The 26,453-nt window shown below is 42.3% G+C and overlaps 1 protein-coding gene across 6 annotated transcripts in view; it reads right to left on the bottom strand.

The window, feature by feature from the left end:
* The window catches only part of LOC138959636 (ras-GEF domain-containing family member 1B-like), a 148,501-nt gene that overhangs the window by 40,538 nt on the left and 81,510 nt on the right, over positions 1-26,453 (bottom strand). For 4 of the 6 annotated variants that reach the window (XM_070331200.1, XM_070331203.1, XM_070331202.1 and 1 more), the window contains one exon: positions 19,687-19,743. In XM_070331200.1, coding sequence (XP_070187301.1) covers positions 19,687-19,743 — 57 coding nt within the window. Of the gene's footprint in view, positions 1-19,686; positions 19,744-20,674; positions 21,075-22,870; positions 23,241-26,453 lie in introns of those variants that run through there. The other 2 variants (XM_070331204.1, XM_070331201.1) reach the window with 2 other exon arrangements.

Genomic DNA, 26,453 nt, shown 5'->3' with positions numbered 1-26,453 from the left:
TTGAGAGTGTGTGGGTGTATATATGTGTGTGTGAGACACAGACAGAGCTAGAAAGAGAGTCAGTGTGTTTTTGCATGTGTTCCGAGTTTGACAACACAGTGTTCCACTTTACACACCCATGCGTCCAACCTGGAACAAATGCAGAATTGTTTATAATGGTCAGTTTGATGAGTTGTGTGACTTTTATTTTATCTTATGTTGTTCGTTTGTTTACTGATAGAGTCTAGTATGTGACAATATAAAAAACGCTTTGCAATACTAATATTTTTGTCTGGTACGGCTGCTTCTCCTTAACTGTTCCAGGTTTAGCGACGTTCCCATATATATATTTTTTTTTATAGAAGGCTTTGCTTTTTAGACCATTCAGAACACAACGGGCAATGTGTATCAGTGATATCACTGTCCACCATTTATCCTTATCTCTCTCTCTTCACCCCCCCCCCCCCCATTCTTCAACAGAAATAACACAACATAAGGTAGGCTACTTCGTACGTGTGTGTTAGTGTGTCCGAGAGAGATAGACAAGAAATATGAAGCTTCTCCACTATCTTGGTAGTATTATGACATTTATTAAAATAAATAGTAACAAGAAGGCACCTACGCGGTTCATACTTAACACTAGAAACTTAATTATGATGAAAACAGTATTTGTAAAGTCATTTGAAGTCACATGATAACAAATAAATCACAAATATAACAATCACAAATGGTTTAGTAGAGCCGACCACAAAGTGCAGAGCTAAAATGTGTGTAAAAATGTGTGTGAAAATCAAGTCCGTTTGTCCACAGGGATCAATCAATCAATGAGGCTTCAATTAATGAGGCTTATATCGCGCATATTCCGTGGGTATAGTTCTAGGCACTCTGCAGTGATGCCGTGTGAGATGAAATTTTATACGGCCAGTAGATTGCAGCCATTTCGGCACATATTTACGTTTCACGGCCTATTATTCCAAGTCACACGGGTATAGGTAGACAATTATTAACTGTGCCTAAGCAATTTTGCCAGGAAAGGCCCTTTTGTCAATCGTGGGATCGTTAACGTACACACCCAATGTAGTGTACACGGGGGGAGGGTTCGGACACCGAAGAGAGTCTGCACACAAAGTTGACTCTGAAATAAATTTCCGCCGAACCTGGGATCGAACTCACGCTGACAGCGGCCAACTGAATACAAATCCAGCGCGCTACCAACTGAGCTATATCCCCGCCCAGGGATGCTGGGCAGCAGTCAAATGGGGTCGCTCAATCTGCGCAAATCGAGTCTAATGGGGTCGCACGTCCCCATTTAACGGTAGCGTCCCCATTTCACTGCTGTACAGTGACAATCGTCCCCATTTGTCGATAAAACCACAAACACACATTTTTTGTTTGTTTGTTTGCTTAACGCCCAGCCGACCACGAAGGGCCATATCAGGGCGGTGCTGCTTTGACATATAACGTGCGCCACACACAAGACAGAAGTCGCAGCACAGGCTTCGTGTCTCACCCAGTCACATTATTCTGACACCGGACCAACCAGTCCTAGCACTAACCCCACAATGCCAGACGCCAGGCGGAGCAGCCACTAGATTGCCAATTTTAAAGTCTTAGGTATGACCCGGCCGGGGTTCGAACCCACGACCTCCCGATCACGGGGCGGACGCCTTACCACTAGGCCAACCGTGCCGGTACAAACACACATACAGACACAGACACAGACACACACACAGACACAGACAGACACACAGACACACAGACACACACACACACACACACACACACACACACACACACACACACACACTTACTAAATCTTACTAGCAGAATAAGGAAGATTCCTAGTTAGCATTAACATAAGAAGTAATATCATTACGTACTGGTTATTGGTCGACAGTAGAATCGTTGTCTACTGTTGGTATCGCTGTCTGATTGGCTCTTTCACGAGACCTGCACCTACTCAGCGTCACCCGCTTGTTTCGCGGCACTTCAGTTTTTAACTCGACGAATGCTGTTCGTACTTGCACGTGTTTTCATTGGATATGTGGATATCGTGTCAGTCCACCCCGCGTCTTGGCGAATTAGGATAAGGCCGTGCCTTATAAAAATACCCTGATATGATGCACCGCCCAAGTTACTTCCACCCAATTGTCGCGGCACTCCAGTCTGTATGACGACGAGTACGGTACTTTTCATTGGACCTGTGGAATTTACTTAAGACCAATCCCAGTAGCGATTTCGTAGAAGGCACACGTGATGCGATGCGCCGTCTACGTTGCTGTCATTGACAGCGATTCGGTGATAACCATCCAACCAAACGTGCACCTGTAATATGATACCATAGCCCATTGCACTGCGCAGGCCTAGCGTAAGGTCACTTGTTAATTTATTCATATCGCTCCTTTCCGGCTTGAAGGAAAGAAAGTGGTCGGCGGCACTTGTTGCTTGCAACTATTCTCTGTCCCGAGTCACTGCTGCCTGTATGCGAACACCACTGACCTTTGTTTTAGACATCCGGTGTATTATCCTCGACCCTTACCTGTTATAGTGCCTCTTAAAATGCTTTCATGGCATAAGTTTGACTTACAAAATTAGGGGGTGTACTTCGGAACTGAACTCTCACACTTTCTGCAAATGAGCTATATCATTACAGGTACTTTCAATTACTTGATAGTTCTCTCAGAAATATTTACTCTGCTGTCTGCGGTTAAACTGGTATTGACATTTTTGCAACAAAGTTTTTGTTCTGAAGTGCATTTTTCAAAATAATACGGCTACTTTGCCTTAAAATTGCGTATAGCTGCTGCCACTTTTGGGTACCTAGAAAGGTTGTTTCAGAGACTATTATATGCATGTGTCTGTCAAATGAAATCAAATTTGCCCGGGAGTACCGACTGTGCATTAAACTCCTTAACTTAGTAATGGAAGGGCGCTGGTTCTGAGCGACGCTTAGTTTTCGAGTTAGGTGTGACCACATGTCATTTATAACTTTCGTCTCCGTCGAAGATCTTTCGTATTTCAATCAGTGTCATTTCCCAGTTCTGTGTTCTTCGGTAATTTTGACTGATAACAAGTTGAGATAACCACTGACATTTTATTTTTGCGAAGCAACATAATTATGAAAAGAAAAGTGAGCGTGCAGAGGTATGTTTGGGTCCTGCAAGACTTTATGACCAACGATTTCCCCCTTGGAAGAAAATGAAGAGGTCTGCTTTATGTCTGCTTTAAAGGTAGGGAGATTGTACAGCGCACACGGTAAATTGCAAGTCGTATTGGACAATAATGTTGTTATTCTTCTTTCTTCGAAGTACCGTAGATTTGTTCTTGGTCATATTTTCGAGCTGTGCATTGTTATATTATGGAGAGAAAAAAACCACGTTTGAACGCAAATTCGCAAAGAAATGTAGATCATTTGCTCCGGAACTGCAACGTCGATTTGCCAAAACAAAACATTCTGGCTCAATCTGCGGAAACAGGCTGGTAGTGTCATATTTTTTAAATGGGTTTGGAAGAACTGCTTATAAATTACATAGCGCTCCGGCTCTGTTCGTTTTTTCGTCACACCCAAAACCGTTATTTGTTTTGGGCGACGCAGCATTACAGATTTTTTTGTTCGATTTGGTTCCTCGTCTAAGATCCCAAGAACGCATAATAAGATCGACTTGAGAAATGTTCATATCCATAATACATGATAAAGACGGAATCTTGTGCTCAGACTGGATGGAAGTTCACCACAAATTGGGAACATAGGCCTACTAACTAATATACAGTGATTGGTGGGATCTTCGATTTTTGATTCAACGCCACCCAGTGCCGCTTTGTTGGGGTAGAATTTCCGAGACTACTGCTGTATGTTCGCGCAATTAGACGACGTCACGATGTTTTTACGTTAATGACGTCATCCACTCATTTCGACCTTTTTTCTCGCGTGTGTGTGTGTGTGTGTGTGTGTGTGTGTGTGTGTGTGTGTGTGTGTGTGTGTGTGTGTGTGTATGTGTATGTATATATATGTGTGTGTGTGTGTGTGTGTGTGTGTGTGTGTGTGTGTGTGTGTGTGTGTGTGTGTGTGTCTTTCTGCTTTCTTGTGATTGTTTTGATCTGAGTTACATTCATTACTTTTTTTTACTTTTCAGAAACATGGCCACTTTGATAAAAAAAAATATCCACACACAAAATATAATTGTAATTATGATGAATAATAAAACAAAGACAGCCAATCAAAAAAAGTCTCATTCTCTTTGTTCCATGAGGGGGGTAAGAGAGAGAGAGACAGAGAGAGAGAGAGAGTGAGAGAGAGAGAGAGAGAGAGAGAGAGAGAGAGAGAGAGAGAGAGAGAGAGAGAGAGAGAGAGAGAATTGAATTGAACTTTATTTAACAAGGATTAAGATTTAAGGCTAAGCCTTTTCTTACAATCTGTCCTTGGGACGCATAGACACACAATTATATAATTAAAAAATAAAAAAAATAAAAAGTTAACCAACAAAGGGAGGTCGGAAAACTTCAGCACGTGATAATATATATAACGTCCCGGCGTGCTAATTCACCGTTCCCGTGTGTCTAAAACACGCGGGGACAGTTTAACTGCACGCGGGGACACGCGGGGACGGTGAAATAGCACGGGGGGGACGTTATTTTATAACATTCTGAAAAAAAGAAGAAAAAAAAAATTTAATAAATAAATAACACGCGGGGACACGCGGGGACACGCGGGGACACGCGGGGACACGCGGGGACACGCGGGGACACGCGGGGACACGCGAGGACAGTTTTACTGCACGCGGGGACGGTTAAATAGCACGCGGGAACGTTATTTTATAACATTCTGACCAAAAACAAAAAAACAAAAAAAAAAATTAAGTAAAAAAAAAAAATTTTTTTTTTTAGAAATACATAAAGGATAGTCAGAATGTTATTATATAACGTCCCGGCGTGCTAATTCACCGTCCCCGTGTGTCCCCGTGTGTCCCCAGTGTCCCCGCGTGTCCCCGCGTGTCCCCGCGTGTCCCCGCGTGTTTTAGACAGTGTCTAAAACACGCGGGGACACGCGGGGACACGCGGGGACACGCGAGGACAGTTTTACTGCACGCGGGGACGGTTAAATAGCACGCGGGGACGTTATTTTATAACATTCTGACCCCCCCCCCCAAAAAAAAAAAAAAATATTAATAAAAAATTTTTTTTAATTTTTTTTTTTAAATACTTAAAGGATAGTCAGAATGTTATTATATAACGTCCCGGCGTTCTAATTCACCGTCCCCGTGTGTCCCCGTGTGTCCCCGCGTGTCCCCGCGTGTCCCCGCGTGTTTTAGACACCCCCTGTGACTAAAACACGCGGGGACACGCGGGGACACGCGGGGACACGCGGGGACAGTTTAACTGCACGCGGGGACACGCGGGGACGGTGAAATAGCACGGGGGGGACGTTATTTTATAACATTCTGAAAAAAAGAAAAAAAATATTTTTTTAATAAATAAATAAGTTAATAATAATTTTTTTTTTTTTTTTTAGAAATACATAAAGGATAGTCAGAATGTTATTTTTTTTTTTTTTTTTTTTTTTTTTTTTTTTCTTTTTTTTTTCTTTTTTTTTTCGACCTCAGTTGCATGCAAGGCTGCTTCAACCCATCTTTTTTGCCTCTTTCGTCTTTTTTTTTTTTTTTTTTTTTTTTTTTTCTTTCTTTCTTTTTGGGCGGTGAGCATATCCTTCTTCATTGGTCTTTTTTTTTTTTTAATGAAGTTTTAATTTTGTTTTCTTTTACATTACAATTTAACTAATGTCTGCGTGTATGTGCGTGTGTGTGTGTGTGTGTGTGTGTGTGTGTGTGTGTGTGTGTGTGTGTGTGTGTGTGTGTGTGTGTGTGTGTGTGTGTGTGCGTGTGTGTGTGTGTGTTGTTGTTGCTGTTCCCATAATTCTGTTATATAATACATTTTCAGCGGGACAATACATAACAAGTTAATTAATCCAACGCTCGATAGACAAAGGCGAGAATTTACAAATTACCAATTACAGTACCAGTTTTCAGCACAGCATCATACAGCGCATATATAAATAACTTTACATTAACAGCACAATACTACTAGTTATCTATATTCTTATACACAGTTCAATTTTACTAGAAATTTCGAACTCGAGCTTGGTTCTGAAATAAGATCTTCATGTTAGTTTTTGGATTTCCGTACTTAAACTGGCTTATGCACATTTTCGATATCAATATAAGGTGATTAATTATGAAGGTTTTCTCTCTGGGGATATCACGTGTGAAATACCCAAAAAGAGCCTCTTCGCAGCTTAACTTTATATTTTTGCCTGTACATTTAAATATGTACCCTTGACATTCCTGCCATATGGGTTGCACTGCTCTACACTGCCAAAAAAAGTGCTCGATGAAGTCGGTTTCGTTACAATACTGACAAAGATTTGTTTGACGAATTCCCATCTTATGTAGCAAAATATTGGTGGGATATATATTGTGTAAAATTTTCCAATGCAATAGACGAAGACGGGTTTCTGTCGAGCATTCGTTAGCTAATTTCCAGTGTTTATCTTCTAATGTAATATTTAATTTGTTCGACCAAAATCCAGCTGAGCTTGGCTCCTTTATCTCATAATTTAACATCTTTAGGCGAATTTGGCGTGGAGATAATTGTATAAATGGCATATGATCAGAACGGGCCTGACCCGTATCACGCAATAATAGAGCTTTAATGGCAGTTTGTATTGCATTATATTCAAATAGGCGAGACTGTTTATATCCAGTTAGTTCACATATTTCCTCAAAAGAGCACATGTCGTTATCGTTAAAAACATCTTTAACAACGCATATTTTAGCCTTTATCCAGTCATTCATGTATAGCGTTTGCTTCCTGTACCTTATATTTGTATTATTCCATAAGGTTTGATTGCGTACACTTATCTGCTGTTCATTACTGCTTATTTCTTTGATCTTGTGTTTATTGTTTAGCCAGGTGATAAAAGCTTGTTTCCAGAAATATTGCTTTATGGCACCTAGTCCTTTAAAATTTTCTGCACTCACATTTGAGCGCAGACAGCATAAGCGTTCGCCCAGATTTAAAAAGGATGCCAATGGAATCTGTTGCCACTTTGCGTTACTTCCGTCCAGCAGCCTCATAATCCATGAAATTAGAAATGATGTTTGTACATCTTTGACATTAATCATTTTCAGACCTCCAAGATTTGTCTCTTGGCACATTACTTTTCTATTAACTTTTTCATAAGCTCTTTTGTTTGAATATTTTTTCTTCCAGATAAATCGGAATAGAGATGAATTTAGCTTATTGAGGAAGTTTTCTGTGGCACATAGAGATTGCAGTGCGTAAGTAAACTGTGACAACATTAATGTTTTGACTATACAAATTTTCCCCATTATACTTAGGTTTCTTTTCGACCATGTTGCTATTAATGAATTTACTTTATGTAGTTTAGGTTCCCAGTTTTCTTCTATGTTGGAGGCTGGGACAGAGTTGTTGAAATGAATACCTAAGATTTTGATTTGTTTTTTCCAAATAATATTACATGGTCGGTCAGCAGAAAATTTATTTATACCAAGCCACATTGCTTCTGTCTTTTGATCATTCATTGCTAACCCTGAAAATTTTGAAAACTGAGTTATTAGATGTAATACGTTTCTTAGGTCTTTCTCATCTTGTAGGAAGAAACTAATGTCGTCAGCATACATAAGTAGTTTAAGAATTTCACCATGTCTATCAGAATTCCTTGGCAGTTTAATCCCTTTAACATCTTGATCTGCACGGATTTTGATTGCTAACACTTCGAGGGCCAGAACAAAGGCTAATGGTGAAAATGGACATCCTTGTCTTATTCCAGCATCACATGGGAATGGACTCGATATCCATCCCATGTAATTAATACTACTCTCTGTATTTTTTGTTAAAGTATCGACCCACCTAATAAAATGTTCACCAAATCCGAACTTTTGGAACGCCCAGAGCATATATTCTTTAGATATCGTGTCAAAAGCAGCTCTGTAGTCTAGCGCCATTAAAATACCTGGTTGATTACTGTTATTCATATATTCAATGACGTCATCAATCATTCTAATAACAGTGCTGGAATTTCTTTTTTTTAAAAACCCAACTTGATCTTCACTTATTAAGTAATTGACGACTTGATTTAATCTGTTTGCAAGGCATTTCGCTAATAGTTTATAGTCGGTGTTCGTTACTGCACGCGGGGACGGTTAAATAGCACGCGGGGACGTTATTTTATAACATTCTGACCAACAAAAAAAAAAAAAAAAAAAAATTAAGTAAAAACAAAAATTTTTTTTTTTTAGAAATACATAAAGGATAGTTAGAATGTTATTATATAACGTCCCGGCGTGCTAATTCACCGTCCCCGTGTGTCCCCGTGTGTCCCCGTGTGTCCCCGCGTGTCCCCGCGTGTCCCCGCGTGTCCCCGCGTGTTTTAGACACCCCCTGTGACTAAAACACGCGGGGACACGCGGGGACACGCGGGGACACGCGGGGACACGCGGGGACACGCGGGGACACGCGGGGACACGCGGGGATACGCGGGGACACGCGGGGACAGTTTAACTGCACGCGGGGACACGCGGGGACGGTGAAATAGCACGGGGGGGACGTTATTTTATAACATTCTGAAAAAAAGAAAAAAAAATTTTTTTAATAAATAAATAAGTTCATAATTTTTTTATTTTTTTTTAGAAATACATAAAGGATAGTCAGAATGTTATTATATAACGTCCCGGCGTGCTAATTCACCGTCCCCGTGTGTCCCCGTGTGTCCCCGCGTGTCCCCGCGTGTTTTAGACAGTGTCTAAAACACGCGGGGACACGCGGGGACACGCGGGGACACGCGGGGACACGCGAGGACAGTTTTACTGCACGCGCGGACGGTTAAATAGCACGCGGGGACGTTATTTTATAACATTCTGACCAAAAAAAAAAATTAAGTAAAAAAAAAAATTTTTTTTTTTTTTAGAAATACATAAAGGATAGTCAGAATGTTATTATATAACGTCCCGGCGTTCTAATTCACCGTCCCCGTGTGTCCCCGTGTGTCCCCGTGTGTCCCCGTGTGTCCCCGCGTGTCCCCGCGTGTCCCCGCGTGTCCCCGCGTGTCCCCGCGTGTTTTAGACACCCCCTGTGACTAAAACACGCGGGGACACGCGGGGACACGCGGGGACACGCGGGGACACGCGGGGACACGCGGGGACAGTTTAACTGCACGCGGGGACACGCGGGGACGGTGAAATAGCACGGGGGGGACGTTATTTTATAACATTCTGAAAAAAAGAAAAAAAAATTTTTAATAAATAAATAAGTTAATAATTTTTTATTTTTTTTTTAGAAATACATAAAGGATAGTCAGAATGTTATTATATAACGTCCCGGCGTGCTAATTCACCGTCCCCGTGTGTCCCCGTGTGTCCCCGTGTGTCCCCGCGTGTCCCCGCGTGTCCCCGCGTGTCCCCGCGTGTTTTAGACACTGTGTCTAAAACACGCGGGGACACGCGGGGACACGCGGGGACACGCGGGGACACGCGGGGACACGCGGGGACAGTTTAACTGCACGTGGGGACGGTGAAATAGCACGGGGGGACGTTATTTTATAACATTCTGAAAAAAAGAAGAAAATTTTTTTTTAATAAATAAATAAGTTAATATATATATATTTTTTGTTAGAAATACATAAAGGATAGTCAGAATGTTATTATATAACGTCCCGGCGTGCTAATTCACCGTCCCCGTGTGTCCCCGTGTGTCCCCGCGTGTTTTAGACAGTGTCTAAAACACGCGGGGACACGCGGGGACACGCGGGGACACGCGGGGACACGCGGGGACACGCAGGGACACGCGAGGACAGTTTTACTGCACGCGGGGACGGTTAAATAGCACGCGGGGACGTTATTTTATAACATTCTGACCAAGAACAAAAAACAAAAAAACAAAAAAACAAAAAAATATTAAGTAAAAAAAAATTTTATTTTTTATTTTTTAGAAATACATAAAGGATAGTCAGAATGTTATTATATAACGTCCCGGCGTGCTAATTCACCGTCCCCGTGTGTCCCCGTGTGTCCCCGCGTGTCCCCGCGTGTCCCCGCGTGTCCCCGCGTGTTTTAGACAGTGACTAAAACACGCGGGGACACGCGGGGACACGCGGGGACACGCGGGGACACGCGGGGACACGCGGGGACACGCGAGGACAGTTTTACTGCACGCGGGGACGTTTAAATAGCACGCGGGGACGTTATTTTATAACATTCTGACCAACAAAAAAAAAATTAATAAAAAAATAAAAAAATATTAAGTAAAAAAAAAAATAATTTTTTTTTTAGAAATACATAAAGGATAGTCAGAATGTTATTATATAACGTCCCGGCGTGCTAATTCACCGTCCCCGTGTGTCCCCGTGTGTCCCCGCGTGTCCCCGCGTGTCCCCGCGTGTCCCCGCGTGTCCCCGCGTGTCCCCGCGTGTTTTAGACACACCCCCGACGGGTGAATGATTCGGTTCATCGTCTTTAGATTTGGCCAGGCTTTGGTGTGAAATATGACCATCCTTCCGCTTTGATACATGAATAAATAAGTCCGTACAGAGTGGGATTTTTTTTTTTAATGAATTTATATCTTAACGGACACTGGTGCCAATTTGCGAAACTAATTCAACAAAAAATCCCCACTCAACACAGACAGTACCCAGGTTGTTGATTGTTGGTACATGTCCAAGCGGAGGGATAGTCTTATTCCATGTAAAAGCCTGGGCAGATCTGAGATAGTGAGCAGGACTGTTTTCTCACGGAAAGGACTGTTTTCTCACGGAAAGGAGTGTGCCTTTAATATCTGCAGGAAAAAGAGCAAGTGTGCTGCGCCAGAGATGACAGACATCAAGGCATCTAAAGATCTGCTTCAGTACCTGCCTGAAAAGGTCCAAACAACCTACCTGCAAATGTCAAAGGTGTGTGCAGCGAACTGCGTGCACATGCACACTGTTTACTGGTACCATCGCTCTCATAAAGGTTAAATGTCCACAAGAATGACCGTACTGATCGAAGGTCAAGGGCTGTGTTTTTTCACCTGTTCGAACAACACTTAGTCTTCATCCTTCTCCTCACACATCCCCTCTTTCTCTATCTCTCTCTCTCTCTCTTTCAATCTCTCCAGCTGGATAGTGGGTGTGTTTCAGCGCGCCGTGACCTTGGTCCAATCATACGTGAAAAAACAGCACGTGCAGAACGCTAATTGAAACCAGTGGTGTATAGCTCAGCGATTGGAACATGACAGTGCACGTGCAACGATTTAGTTCATTTGGTTATAAATGCAAAAGCTGATTATGTCCTTGTGAATCAAATTGGAAGCCTTTAAAAAAGATTATTTTGCTTGTGGAATAACCCCTGTTAGATTGATACGAAGATTGTAACACGCTGAAGAAAAAACTTTTAACACTACTTCATTCAACTGTGCTGCTCCCGCACAGCTGTATCTGTCACATTTTGCGAAGAAGGCACACAGAGCAACTTGTAACTTAGCATGTTACAGCGAAGCGATCACTCGCAAGCTGCTGACACCACCACAGACGTTGCCAAGTGCGATCCCCTGCATGGAACGAGGCCCATTTACACTAATTAGGCTCATTAGTTGAGCTATTAAGCTCATATGTCTGTGTGAATTAACCAGACGATGATCCCACACAGTCTGTTTTGCTGCCAACTCTGCAGGTTCGCCAGAAAAGAAATTCGACATCGTGGCCCGCGTAACTTGATTTATGCAATATGGAGCTTCTGCGCGACAACGATTCTGCACAATCTTTAAACAGATGGATTTTTAAGAGACACTTCAGTTTCAAGCCGTTGGTTTTGCAAGCCTGTCTCAAGAGAGTGTGAAGTGTTTTGCTTCCGTTCGCAATATTGCGGTTGATAAGTTCCCATCAACAGTGATCAACTTTCGGAGATTTTGAGAGTTACGAAGCTGTCTTTGTCTTTCCAGCAGACTCATCATTCTCGCAAACTTTATGACGTAATGTTGGTAAAGAACACCTCCGCGTGCCCGTTGAACAAAGCAAAAGCATCGACAACTAAGAAAAACCATCGCTACTGTTGACAAGTTCACAAGTTCAAACAACGAAGCTGCATCTTTGCCCAGAAACGGAGCCTTCACGGGCTTATTCGCTAGTTTTTCTCGTTGTTTATTTCTATAGGGAGCGTTTATGGACTATACATCTCATAAGTCAGGTGACATCCCACGTGCTTTTTCTCCACATCAAACAAAAACAAAAACCCTGTCGGAGTGTCCTTTTTCCTCATTCACCCCGAAGGACCAAAGACAAAACACGTTAATAAAAAAAAAGATGTCACAGCTAACGAACATGATTGACAATCGCATTAACCTCTCAGTGAGCGCTCGGGCTAGGGCAGCCTTGCCAAAAAAATATCTCCGGGCCAAATGCAGTCACTCATAACTCGCATTTTAAAGGCACAGGCCTTCTCGTGAAAACATTTTTGGTCACCATCTCAAATCTGGCCAGGTTTGTACGTAGGAGACGACCCCCAGTCCCCCCCCTCCCCTTGGACACATGCCCAAAATCAACAACGCCTTACCACTAAGGCCAACCGTGCCGGTTTGTTGACAAGTGTCCAAGTGTATGGTGGTATGGTGCTGCATTTACATGTACCATTAAAAAAAAAAGCCTGGGCAAGTAAGCAGAACTGTTTCACGGGAAAGACTGTCACTTTAAACTCCCCTGGCTCAGTCGCTCATAATTCGCTTCTTAAAGGGTCGTTAACTAGCTCATTGTCGCGTGGCATTGCCGACAAGCACTCAACGGGGGACCTTGACGGTTGTCAACACAGTTTGCCCCGTTATCTCCAGGAGGGGAGGAACGCACCATGAAAACCAGCGATGCTGAAACAACAGCTAATCGAGCGTGGAAAGTGCAGGTCATCACTGAGTTAAATGTTAGCCGCATCTGTGCTGCAGAGTGAGTAAAAAGTGTTGCAGAGTTGTTCTGAAGTTAATAAAGATAACATGTTCAGATCGACATGTGCAAGTTATGAACGAGAGAAAAATTTGTTTCAAAATGTGTCTGAAATAAATCCAAGCCTTTGAGGATTGAAATGTCTACAAAATCTTCTTGTTTTCTTTGCAGGCAACTAGCTCGACATAAGAAGCAAGCTACAAGCAAGCAACTGATCAACACATTCCATCTGTATCTTCAAATTCTCTGTTGCAAGCCACATTATCATTTTATTTTGTTTCTTGGGCATTCCAACATTATTTTTGTTAAACAGCATCAAAGTCAAAGAAGCACCTGCACAAGTGCTCACCTAGTTCAGAGGGTGAAAAAGCCCTTCCGACTCCATTTAACTGTGGTTATTTTGGTCGTTTTTATCAGAAGCCACCTTTCAACGGTCACCGATAAACTGCACAAGCTTACCTAGAAAAAAGTACCCGGAAAAATGTACCTCCAGTGGATGTAAATCTACCTGCGAGCGGAAACAGCTTTAAACGGCGCCAACATATCTGCCATGGTGTCAGTTCTGTAAACAACAATTTTGAAGTTTCTCGCCGTGACCTTGGTCTCATCTAAAAATCATTCATTCACCATTTGCTTATCATCATGGCAGCGTAGACCGTACGATCAAAAGCCGAATAAACTTCACTGCAGCTCTACAGATCTTTGATGGGCAGCAGATGTTGCCTTCATTGCAACTTGCTTCACATTCGCGCCTTCGTTGACTGCTCCCATCCTATACGCTCGAAGAAATTCAAAACAATTAATCGCGATCAAAGTCTTCTCCTTGACGAACATCTGAAGACCTGCTGGCAAAGAGGGGTAGCGTGCCCATTTCAAAGGTCTCTGGGCACACCTCGACCAGCCTGCTCGATGCAGTACACTTGAACCTGCCCTTGCGATCACCTCTCGGTAACGACAACCTGCCCATTACAACTTACGACCACCCAAAGGATTCCCGACACATTTTCCTCTGTATATTTCACCTTCCTATGGTGACCACCTGTCTATAACGGACACTTTTGGTCGGTCCCTTGGGTGGTCGTTATAGACAGGTTCGAGCGCAGTACTGACTGGGGGACTATTCCTCAAGGCTCACTGGAGCCCTGAATAGTCCTGACCAAGTGGATCACGTACCGTGGTCCCTCAGATCCTCAGCCCTTCTCGGCCAGCCCGCTCAATGTGCGTAGCTCTGATTGATCGTCCCCGTGTGTTTTGAGCCCTGGGGTATGTGTTAGTCTAGAACCAAAAAAACTATGGATGAAAGAGACTCCGCCTTTCTGATAACAGATTTCTTCTCTCAATGAATCCTGACAGTCAGTACCACATCTGCTGAATGCTTATCGGGAACGCGGATGTCAAGAAATTGCTTCATGTCGTATTCGCGAATGATGGTCATTTGCTGAGAGACGCATGCATTGCGCACTACCAATCAGAGGAGAGGCATGCTTATGCTAATAGAGTGAGAGTGACCCAAATCTCCTGGTAATACACAGTCCATGTGTATCCGAACGTCTACTCGCAAAGTACTGGACTGCCCGTCCATTAGTATCAAAATACTTGACCATTTGCATGGGAATGCCGCCGTGTGGAATCCAGGATCCCTCTGCAGTATCTTTCATCCAGTTGGAAATCCTCTGGGACTTCTTGCTTTGACTAACCATCAACTGCGATTCTACGGCCTAGAATTCAACTAGTTGTTGTTGTGATCTTGGTCTGTCTCATGTTATGCGCTGAGGCATTCATGAGCTGGGTTTTAATTAGTAGTTGTGTTTTTTTTTTAATTACCATAGTTCCGCCTTATACCAACAAATATATGGATCACTGATTTTATTTCAGATCACTAGAAGTGACACGAAGGACATCAAATTTAACTGAATACATAGTCCTGCAGGGCATTCAAAAACGTTTAAGTTGTAGTTGGACACATAACCTCAGAATCAGAACTGAAAACGCACCAATCCTCGAAACTTTCATATTAAAATAATCACATTTCTGTCTTTGAATAATACTTCAGGCAGCCTAACCACATGAACGGTCCACCATTCTTCGATCAGAGAGATACGGTAAAACCTCCAGCATACCTGTACCCCCAGAATGTTTATACGCAGGTATACAGGTAAATATAGGCAGAAGCATAGCGCAGCATGCAGGCACGAGTTCATCATTTAGCTGGAATCTCGGACAAACAAATAAACGTGTCAGGTTTGGCGCGGGCTGCCGGTCCGGAAACTACTCTCTGTTATTGGATTGATTTTGCTTTGACCAGTAAGGTTCAAGCATGCGTTCTGGGAAAGTGTACCCGGCTTTGGCCCATCAAAGACGACTTATTCTCATCCGCATGTATGAATAAGCACGGTGTGTTTGTTTGCTCTTGTAAAGTACCGATCCAAGAATATGAAATGTAACTGTTATGCTCAGTCCTTCCTCCTCCTCCTCCGCCTCCTCCTCCTCCGCCTCCTCCTTCTTCTCCTCCTCCGCCTCCTCCTCCACCTTCTTCTCCTCCGCCTCCTCCTTCTTCTCCTCCGCCTCCTCCTTCTTCTTCTCCTCCGCCTCCTCCGTCTTCTCCTCCGCCTCCTTCTTTATCTTCTTCTTCGTTGGATGCGTTGTCGATGATTGAAGCAGGTTTTCCATAATGACGCACTCTCCATTTATTTTTATATTTAGTCAAGTTTTGACTAAACATTTTAACATCGAGGGGGAATCGAAACGAGGGTCGTGGTGTATGTGCGTGTGTGCGTGTGCGTGTGTGTGTGTGTGTGTGTGTGTGTGTGTGTGTGTGTGTGTGTAGAGCGATTCAGACTAAACTACTGGACCGATCTTTATGAAATTTGACATGAGAGTTCCTGGGTATGAAATCCCCGAACGTTTTTTTCATTTTTTTGATAAATGTCTTTGATGACGTCATATCCGGCTTTTCGTGAAAGTTGAGGCGGCACTGTCACGCCCTCATTTTTCAACCAAATTGGTTGAAATTTTGGTCAAGTAATCTTCGACGAAGCCCGGACTTCGGTATTGCATTTCAGCTTGGTGGCTTAAAAATTAATTAATGACTTTGGTCATTAAAAATCTGAAAATTGTAAAAAAAAATAAAAATTTATAAAACGATCCAAATTTACGTTTATCTTATTCTCCATCATTTGCTGATTCCAAAAACATATAAATATGTTATATTCGGATTAAAAACAAGCTCTGAAAATTAAATATATAAAAATTATTATCAAAATTAAATTGTCCAAATCAATTTAAAAACACTTTCATCTTATTCCTTGTCGGTTCCTGATTCCAAAAACATATAGATATGATATGTTTGGATTAAAAACACGCTCAGAAAGTTAAAACAAAGAGAGGTACAGAAAAGCGTGCTATCCTTCTTAGCGCAACTACTACCCCGCTCTTCTTGTCAATTTCACTGCCTTTGCCATGAGCGGTGGACTGACGATGCTGCGAGTATACGGTCTTGCTGAAAAATGGCAGCTAGCTACTTGACTAAATATTGTATTTTCGCCTTACGCGACTTGTTGTTTTTTCCAGTACACTGCTCACGTCCCAATCGAATAAAAACTTTATCGACGTTTTGAATACGTTTAAAATCGTCCAATTTGGCTATATCAGAATATGTTGACTTTCCTTTAGTAAAAACAAAAATTGTGCCGACTAAAAATGTTAGCAATCAAGCATTGGCTTTTCAAGGGCATAACCTTGCTGTCGAGAATAAACATACACAAACCTTAATTTTATTTTATTTTTTAAATAAAAAAGGGGTTACCTTAAAAAACGTAGGCTTCATTTTCACCGAGGCGAATGTATACAGGGCGTGGATGAAATAAATCCGTTGCTCGATAAAAGACACTGAAGCTGTCGCACTTTATCTATGGGCTGTATCTCCCACAGAAACAACGATCGTGAACACAGCTCAGACCTTGTAACAGTACACGCGGATTTGAAAGTTCAAAAAAAATTAGACACAGTGGGGTTGAGGAACTTTATTTTTACTGTGCCGGCTTTGATAGCGACAAGAGGAAGTTGACGACTGACAAGGAATCTTACTTAAAGGGGCAGTCCCTTGACAGCCTTTTCCCTTCCACCTTGTACTGTACTTACGTTTCCTTGCACGATCAAAACAAGCAGTGGAAAGGAGGGGGGGGGGGGTATCGAAATTCCTCATACCCCCCTCGTTTCCCCCTCCTATCAAAATTGTTATCAGGCAAAACCAGGGTTCATTTAGTGAAATGACTGAAAGTCTAAAGTGACATATATAATTATATGAGTCAATCAACAGAAATCGCTCTCTTCTAAAAATGATCGTTCTTTTTAATTTGTATTAATTTGTTGATTCTATTATTGTCAGGAACTCTTTCACAAATATCCGGAGAGAAAAGGAATTGTGGGCGTGTACAAACATCTTTATCGACTTGCAGGCAGCGAACGGCACGTGCCTCTTTAAGTTGCGTCACACTGTCACTCTCTCATCACACATCTCTAACAAAGACCTCATTTAATAATTCCGGGTGAGGGACTGGACTTCCCAGCCTTTTTACTCTGTCACCTACATTACAACACAGCTTCCAATGATAGGAAGAATGTTCACAACAAAAACCGAAACTAGGGCATGAATATTCAGCGCAAACAGTCACCCTGTGGGTATTCTCTGGATCAAAGCGATTTAAAAGTAAAACCACAGCTTGAAACTCGTGACGTCACAGTACAAGTGGAAGGAAGAGGTCACTTGAAACTGACTTGTCGCTAATTTGAGCCACGTGCTCCTCATGTGACCCGGATGATAGAGCTCGAGGTATGCACGCGCTGTTTCCTTAAAAGTGTATTTCCGCAATTTTTCGAATATAAGAAGAACTGGGGAAACCCTCCCTTCAGTTTCAGAGAAAAGAAAGAACCTGTCGTCGCAAAATAACCTGAACTACGAGTGAGTGCAAATTCAGAAGTATACGACAATGTTATATATTGCAAATTAAAATGTAAAACCAAAAACCAAAAAGTTGAATACAGATGAAAAAGTGATCACGATTTCAGTATATTGGTATATTGACAAATTTGAAGCCCTGAAATTTCAGTTTTATTTATAACAGTTCCAGCTGAATCACAAAACAATCAGCTTTTCCACATGAATCCCGCCATATGTAATTTTTTTTATTGTTATTTTACGTGATTAGTCAGTGGGCGTCTCAAGTATAAATCTGGCTAATGAACTACCATAATGCAAATGTGTGCTAGTGTCGCGTACATAATACAAATTTAGATTCGGACAGAGCGAGAGTGTGCGGGGGGTGGGAGGGTGGTGAACCACTGTACATAAAGGGAAAGTTTGTGTGCGCGCCTGTGTGTGTTTTTAATCCAAGACAAATGTCGCCAATGTTTTTACAGAGTGACGTTAAATAAACGATTTTATCATCATCATCAGACAGATTTTACATTGTAATATGCACATAACACCATACAAATAATCCCCTCAAAAGGGAAATGTGTGAATAGTTCCGTATTTCAAGTTGCATGTTATAAGTAACGTGTCCTTGTGTGTTTTCATGCTACATGTCCCCTTTAACATTGACATTGTGACAGTGTTTCGACGGAACTGCGAACACATCACCACCAAGGCCAAGTAAAATATTGCGTAACAGCACACCAGCGACTAAAATCTTATTCGCGTGGGGTACATACTTAAGTAATTTACTCATTCAATGTAATGAATTGTACATGACTTATTTTTTAGCCAAGCCAAAGACAGCCAAACTAAAGTTAACTGATTTCAGTTTTCTTTCTTTCTTTGTTCTCTGTTTATATGTATTTATTTTCGTTCTTTCTTTCTTTATTCCTTTCTTTCTTTCTTTCTTCGTTTCTTGCTATCTGTCTTTATTTGCTTGTTTCTGTATTTGTTTGTTTGTTTGTTTGCTTGTTTTTTTTTTCTTTTCTTGCTTACTATCTTCCTTTCTTTTTTTTCTTTTTTTTTCTTTCTTTCTTTCTCTCTCTCATGAAATAGACAAGAGTGATGTGTAAAAACTAGCCCAACTAACCACTAGTAAGACGTGAACAGACTCCAAGGACAAGGAAACGAATAACTCATTTTACAGAAATAAGCAAGGCTGAGCTTTCTTCAGAGTCAAGTAACAGTCGTATCCTGACAAGCACAAATGGGTTTTGAAACTCGAAGCAACTCTGAGTAGGTAAACGGATCTGGCAAAAACTTTCCCCCGGGTTTGTCTTTTTCAACCATCGTGGCAACTGACATTTGAAAACAGTAAGCGTAAGACTGTGCAAAGTCTTAGAAAGCTATTTAGTACAGCCGCTACGTGCGAAAAGAAATGGAGGAGATAGGAAGTTTAGCACGAAAACTAAACACCTTTTAACACAAAGCCGGCAAAACAACTGCACTTTTGGTGAGCTTTACAAGACTTTGTGCTGCATCACATTAGGAGCACTTTATTCAAGGGAGACTTTGGATATTATCAGTTCAGTTTCGACTGGGGAGACACTGAGACAAACAGATTTAGAGAGAGAGAGAGAGAGAGAGAGAGAGAGAGAGAGAGAGAGAGAGAGAGAGAGAAAAAGAGAAAGAGACAGAGAGAGATGCCACACTGAGACGCTCAAGAGACAGACAGACAGACAGACACTCAGACATATAGACAGACGGACGTGCCACTGCACAGACAGACTGATCAATTTGTTTGACATTAACTCACCTTTCTTTTGTCTTCAGCTGGGGTCTTGTCGACAGCAATAGTTCCGAATATGGTAGGCTGCAACACAGAAACCAAAACAATCCGTTAAAAATCAATTTAAGTTCAAATCTCTATCAACTTTAAGACATCAACAATTACTGTATATTACGCCCTTTTATAACAAAGTCCAGTACCATTTCAAATGGTCAGAATCACCAATTAACTGACTCATGGAAACTGGCAATGCCTCGAAGATGCCGTACGGACATTACTGAGTCATTCAAAACTGACCAATCTGGCAATCACCATGCCGGCAGAATCAAGTATCACCCACTATCACAGACACAGGATCCCCCAGGGATTCTCGGCTGTGGTCTGCATGAGAGTTTGTATTGGATTGCATGAGCTCGAGATTATTCCGCCGCTCACAGTCAAATCACAACGGCCTGTGCCGATTAGACGATACAGGCTTTGGTCAAAAAGCTCCAAGGGACCAAATGTATGAGGCACTGCTACATAATCTTTATAGTACTGACAGGAGGCTATACATGCATCAGAAAGTCAAAGGTACTGAGTAATGCTGATCAATACTAGTCAAGGTCTCACGAGAAAAAAAGGAAACGAATAACACTGAGCCTAATCGCAAAACACGCTGACAGCGATTTGTCAGACGAGAGAATATCCGTGTGTTAATGCCAACTACAGATTGAGATACACGGTTCGACAAACGTTGTACAGATGGGCGGCGTAGTACTGAAACAGTGGGGAGAGTTGATTAGCAACGCTAATTGGAAGCTTCGGGAGGACTGAGTAATCAAATCAAACCACTGTTTCCTACCGCACGAAGCGGAGGCTTTTTCAGGTCTTAGTGCCAGACAATTACCATCGAATCAATCAGCTTCCGCGGCCGTCGGTCGGTCGCTTTGACTTTCCAGCTTTCTAGTCTCCTCCGGTCAATGAAATTCCTACGACTGACTGATCAGCATCACCAGCAGTTCAAATCACTCACGTAAACACTGCTGTCTTGCCATTGTCTTTTAGTTTCACAAATCCATAGGGAGATTACGGACGCAGCAGACACACAATGGGTGAAAACCACACAACAGACTTCATTTAAAACTGAAACAACTCGACAAAAGTCGGTGATAAACACAGTGATAGTCTGGAGAACATTCAGCGGTGTGTCTTCAGTACAGCTCGCTAGCACAGGAAGGGAACAACACAGAGAGAACGGTAGAATATCTCTGGAACCACTGACTGCCACGGTGGGGGAAACGGAGAGGAAAAGCCAAGCACTGGCACCGGGTGTTACGGTACGCGCAGTTTCCTCTTGCACCAGGCTACACAGAGAAATACAGTGCCTGCGGCTGATTCCGCGCTCACACATTGCATCCAATCGCCTTTCAGTCTAGAACCAACTCTCTCTCTTTCTCTCTCCTCTCTCTCTTTTTCTCTCTCTCTCTCTCTCTCTCTCTCTCTCTCTGTCCTTGGGGTTCTTGGGTCCGCAGGCTCATGAATTATTAATCAAGAGGCCAGGCAAGATTAAATCAGTAAAGAGGAAAGAACTGGTAACTGCACCTGCATGGGACGGATGAATAGAAGCGTGCGTGTTATTCAAGCACAGATAGTGTAGGATTGCATCGGATGATGAGATCTGGTGCAGCCTGATTTAATTAAATGAGTACAATGTACCGCAAAGGTCAATGGCAAAGTAAATAAAAGCACAACTCCACAAAAGACCAGTACAAATCAGTCAACCAAATAACTGAAGTGCACAAACTTTCAGTTCTTTTCAACACTAAACTGTTAACAACAAACACAATTAAATAGGTCAGTGTTTATAAACAGAAAATCAGTGAAAGTACATACTCAGTCCAGAGACATAGTGCTTGCTGCCGCGCGAGCTGAGAAAATGTTCCCTCTTTATCTTTGCTGCGTTGGCCGCAAAACCCATCCGCGCGGTGGTGTTTCCAGACACATCGTACGTAGGGTGTACTCGACACTATCAAAGCTAAACCAAACTTTGTTGTAGGTCAAATCAAAGATCTTCTGGTCTACCTAGAAGATCTTTGGTCAAATGTACCTGGAGTTAGCAGCCTATGCCAGAGGCGTGTAAAGAATGCATGCCAGAAGAGTGCGAGAGAGGGGTATAAGGTAAGAAGAATGCAGAGCGGAGCTTGAGGAATTCATTGAGAACTTTCTGGCATCTCCACGCCCCTCACTAATAAAAGCTTCACAGTCTTATCGCACCAATATTTGGCCAATCAACAGGCTCCAGGAACTTGGGCGGGAACGAGTCGGTTCTAGCCAGCTGACGGATGTTGTTTACTGCGGGCTGCTTGCTACACACGGCGTTGACAATCCCTTTATTATTTTTTTTGCTGCGGGGATTAAAATAGAAATGCCCAGCCTCTAACAACGTGGTTGGTATTGAAAATGTCATGGTCAAGTTATGCCGAGAAGTCGGGATTGTTATGACTAGAAAACTACCGTCTCAGTGCGACCCAAGACTGAACTAAAAATGGACCGTGGCGTTCCTAGACCGGCAACGGAAACTTGAGCAGTCTCAGAGTTCCGTTCGGCATTACCCCTGTCTAAGCCCCCCCTCACTGTCTCCAGTCCCTTCATCTAAACAGATAGGTTTTTTTAATCAATGAATAACTTTGATAGCCTGTGAGGAAGGAGGAAAGAAAAGTTAAAAGACTGACAAAACATATAATTAGTCAGGAAAGGGACGACGTAGTACACGGACAAAGACAGAAGGAACCCCCGGAAACAGACAAGGAAATAACAGACAGACATGTCACTCGTGACGGAGACAGGAGAGAACAAGCAATGTTATTGGGAAATGGGTACAATGTACGGCAAAGGTCACTAGCAAAATGAATAAAAACATATAACCCCACGAAAGACCAGTAAAAATCAGTCAACAAAATAAGTGAACTGCACAAACTTGCAGTTCTTTTCCACACGGAATTGTTAACAACAGACACAATTAAATCAATCATAAAAGATACAGACACCACAAAATCAACAAAATACCACACCCTGTCTTAAAAGAAACAATCAAAATACTTGTTTTTCTTCAGATGAAAGTCGGGGTAAAACCCGGGAACATGTCCCTGATGGTTTTACCGTGAGGGCGTTAAAACAATACTTTATTTACTTATCATCTACTTGTTTTTCAAATACACAGACCACTCACCGTATAGCACATCTTAAAGCAACATCGGAATTCGTTAAATTTTTTGACACAGCACTGCCACCACTGGTCACTCTTGTCCATCATTGCCTGGTTATTCTGTTCCGCCATCGTCACTGTTTTCAGTAATGTCACACGAGACACCTGAACCTATGAGTCACTGATTGTTATCAGCGCGACTCTCCACCACAGTGATCAATGGCAACGAAGAATCGAGGGTCGAGCGGCGAGGGTCAAGGATGAAAACCAATCAGTGTTTCAGCATGAGCCACCCCTTTTTAGGAGTTAAGCGATTTACGAGCTGAAAAACTCAGTTTAAGTCACAAAAAGCCTCCTTTGAATGTCAGAATAATGGGGTTGTCACAACGTGCACTACTCGTTCAAACCAGTGATGCAACAACCTGGAGATGAGAAAACTCGAAGATAATATACACGGAACAACTAAGAGATAAGCAAATGAGCTGAGAGTTAAGCCAACATTCTAAGAGATAAGCCAAGTTACTACAGAAGATAAAACAAACCAGTAGTTATCTGATAACGGACCCTAAGCCAGGTGAATCTTGCAGTAAGTGATCACGCCTCTCGATCTCTAAAGCCACAACAACAAACATCTACAACGGCCTCGTGGATGCTGGTATGGCTGAGTGAATTGAATGGACCTACGGCCACAGAGACTGGACCGAGCACCAATGGCAATCAACCACAGTAATAGGAAGGCTGTTTGTCCCGCGAGCAATCTTTGGAAAACCGTTTAATCCTCCGATTAAGAGTCCAGCGGAGGTTATGTCGGAGACAGGCTTGTCCGGGGAACCTTGGCTAACTAACACCTATCGCTGTCTGATGATCAAGAGGCGTGACCGACGTCCCCTGGTAAATTGTTGCTGCTCGTTTGTCTGTTTCTTGGGTAACGGTTCAGCTACAAAAGTCGTGACTGTGACACCGACGTATAAATCTATGTACATCCGCCAGGCTTAAGGAACCCGTTCTCTCAGATCGACAGTTTTTACATTTAGTCAAGTTTTGACTAAATGTTTTAACATAGAGGGGGAATCGAGACGAGGGTCGTGGTGTATGTGTGTGTGTGTGCGTGTGTGTGTAGAGCGATTCAGACTAAACTGCTGGACCGATCTTTATGAAATTTGACATGAGAGTTCCTGGGAATGATATCCCCGGACGTTTTTTCTTTTTTTCGATAAATGTCTTTGATGACGTCATGTCCGGCTTTTTGTAAAAGTTGAGGCGGCACTGTCACACCCTCATTATTCAATCAAATTGATTGAAATTTTGGCCAAGCAATCTTCGACGAAGGCCGGGGTTTGGTATTGCATTTCAGCTTGGTGGCTTAAAAATTAATTAATGACTTTGGTCATTAAAAATCTGAAAATTGTAATTAAAATTATTTTTTTATAAAACGATCCAAATTTACGTTCATCTTATTCTTCATCATTTTCTGATTCCAAAAACATATAAATATGTTATATTCGGATTAAAAACAAGCTCTGAAAATTAAAAATATAAAAATTATTATTAAAATAAAATTTCCGAAATCGATTTAAAAACAATTTCATCTTATTCCTTGTGGGTTCCTGATTCCAAAAACATATAGATGTGATATGTTTGGATTAAAAACACGCTCAGAAAGTTAAAAAGAATAGAGATAAAGAAAAGCGTGCTATCCTTCTCAGCGCAACTACTACCCCGCTCTTCTTGTCAATTTCACTGCCTGTGCATCGAGCGGTGGACTGACGATGCTACGAGTATACGCTCTTGCTGTAAAAATGCAGTGAGTTCAGTTTCATTCTGTTAGTTCGACAGCTTGACTAAATGTTGTAATTTCGCCTTACGCGACTTGTTGTTGTTGTTGTCATTTCAGATATATATATTCAGCAGCAAGATGAGAGTTTGGTAAGAGTTTTCTATGTACTATTTTTTTTTAAATGTTTCGACAATTATTCCTAGAAGCGTTTCTGTATTGTTAAACAATTTGTATCAAGAACTTGAGCAAACGATTTGTAAAGACTAACAAATCTCGATCCTATTCAAGCATCAGTTGCTGATTTTAAAAGCTTAACAAAACTTGAATTGACTTTCACGATACTGGCACAGGTTTCTCGCTTAAGACATGACTCTATATTCGCTTTCGCTGAACGCCTCAGCCTTTACCGATATGTGTTAAAAAGGCGCAGATGTTTTCAAACTGAGTTCACACAGCAGCAGTTTTGACGTCAATAGAAGTAGGCAAGGCTTAGCTAGCTGCTCTCTGAATCACACATCACGTTGTGTCCCTAAAAAAAAAAAAATTAACACAGCCATCTGAACACAACATATGACATTGAAGGCATGCTGTTTTCATAAAATGGGTTTGCAACTTAAATACGTCAAGTAGTTTCCTTGTTTGTTCTCCCCTCCATTCTATGTCTGACGTCAGCGTTTCTGCAAATAACGGCTGCTAATCTCGCGGGACTCGGATTTGGAATCGGCTGCAGTTAAAATGGAGAACAGCTGTAAGATAAGCACACAAACCAAACCGTTCTTTCGGGATTGCTAACAGCTCTGTTTTAAACTGCAGCCTATTCTGTTTTTAAATCTTGAAAATGTGGGGTGTTTTTCACTCTGTCTTTGTTTAGTCAAAAGCTTGCAGCAAACTTGCACATGCAAGAGAACTGAGGAGAACACAAAATGACCGAAAATAAACCAGCTGCCACGTTTACAAACTGGTGACACAATTTGAGCCTGAACCTTTTTACCAAAAATGTAAGTTGCAAAGCACAAACGTGTTTGGGTTTATTAAATTTTAGGCGGATACTGATCATGATTCACGCGGTAGAAACGTGACACTAAGAATAACGATCTATTCCACAGCCACTAACACCAAGTGAAAGCAGCAAAACATCGCACTTTTACGAAGCCAGTGACTTGAAGCGAAGAAGAGAAAATCGTGTAACATCTTCGGTCTCCAGGCAAAGAATGGCCAAGTTTAGAAACGAGCTGCATTGGGTACGATGACCGAGGAGAGGGTTTATAAACGCCTTGTAAAAGAAGCTAATAACGGCGAGTAGAGGGTTCTAGATGCTCTTCCCCCGCAAAGCTGTCAGTGGGCGACAGTAACAGTAGCCGTTGAAGAAGCAAACACCTGTTTTCCCGTGACAAGACGAAGAGACAGAGAAAGTCAAGGTTCCACCACAACACCCACACAAAATCAATATCAATTCTCCCTTGGCGACTCCAACACGGCCGCTCAGTCGGTGAAGGAGGATTTAGCCAGGCTTTTCTCGTGTGTGGACACTCCGCGGCCTCTGCGACAGCAACATAAAGAACCGACTGACTCTCTGCGACAAAAACTGAAAGCGTGGGCAACTTGAGTCTCTCTGGGGGCGCGCGGCTCCGGCAGCGACAGACAGTGTAAATCAAATTAAAAGGACAAAATTTGCAACTGGTACCACCAACCCGCACAACAGTTGCCGTTCCAGAAAGTTTCGTCACATCTTCGAGCCACTCCAGCCAACAGTTGACACCACCGCCTAACGCAATGCACTTGTGAGTCAGCGCTGCTCACTCACTGCTCACTCACTCACTCACTCATTCA

This window comes from Littorina saxatilis, linkage group LG2, assembly GCF_037325665.1.
Source record: "Littorina saxatilis isolate snail1 linkage group LG2, US_GU_Lsax_2.0, whole genome shotgun sequence".
NCBI classification, from domain to species: Eukaryota; Metazoa; Mollusca; class Gastropoda; order Littorinimorpha; family Littorinidae; genus Littorina; species Littorina saxatilis.
This window is presented reverse-complemented; position numbering and strand designations above follow the sequence as displayed.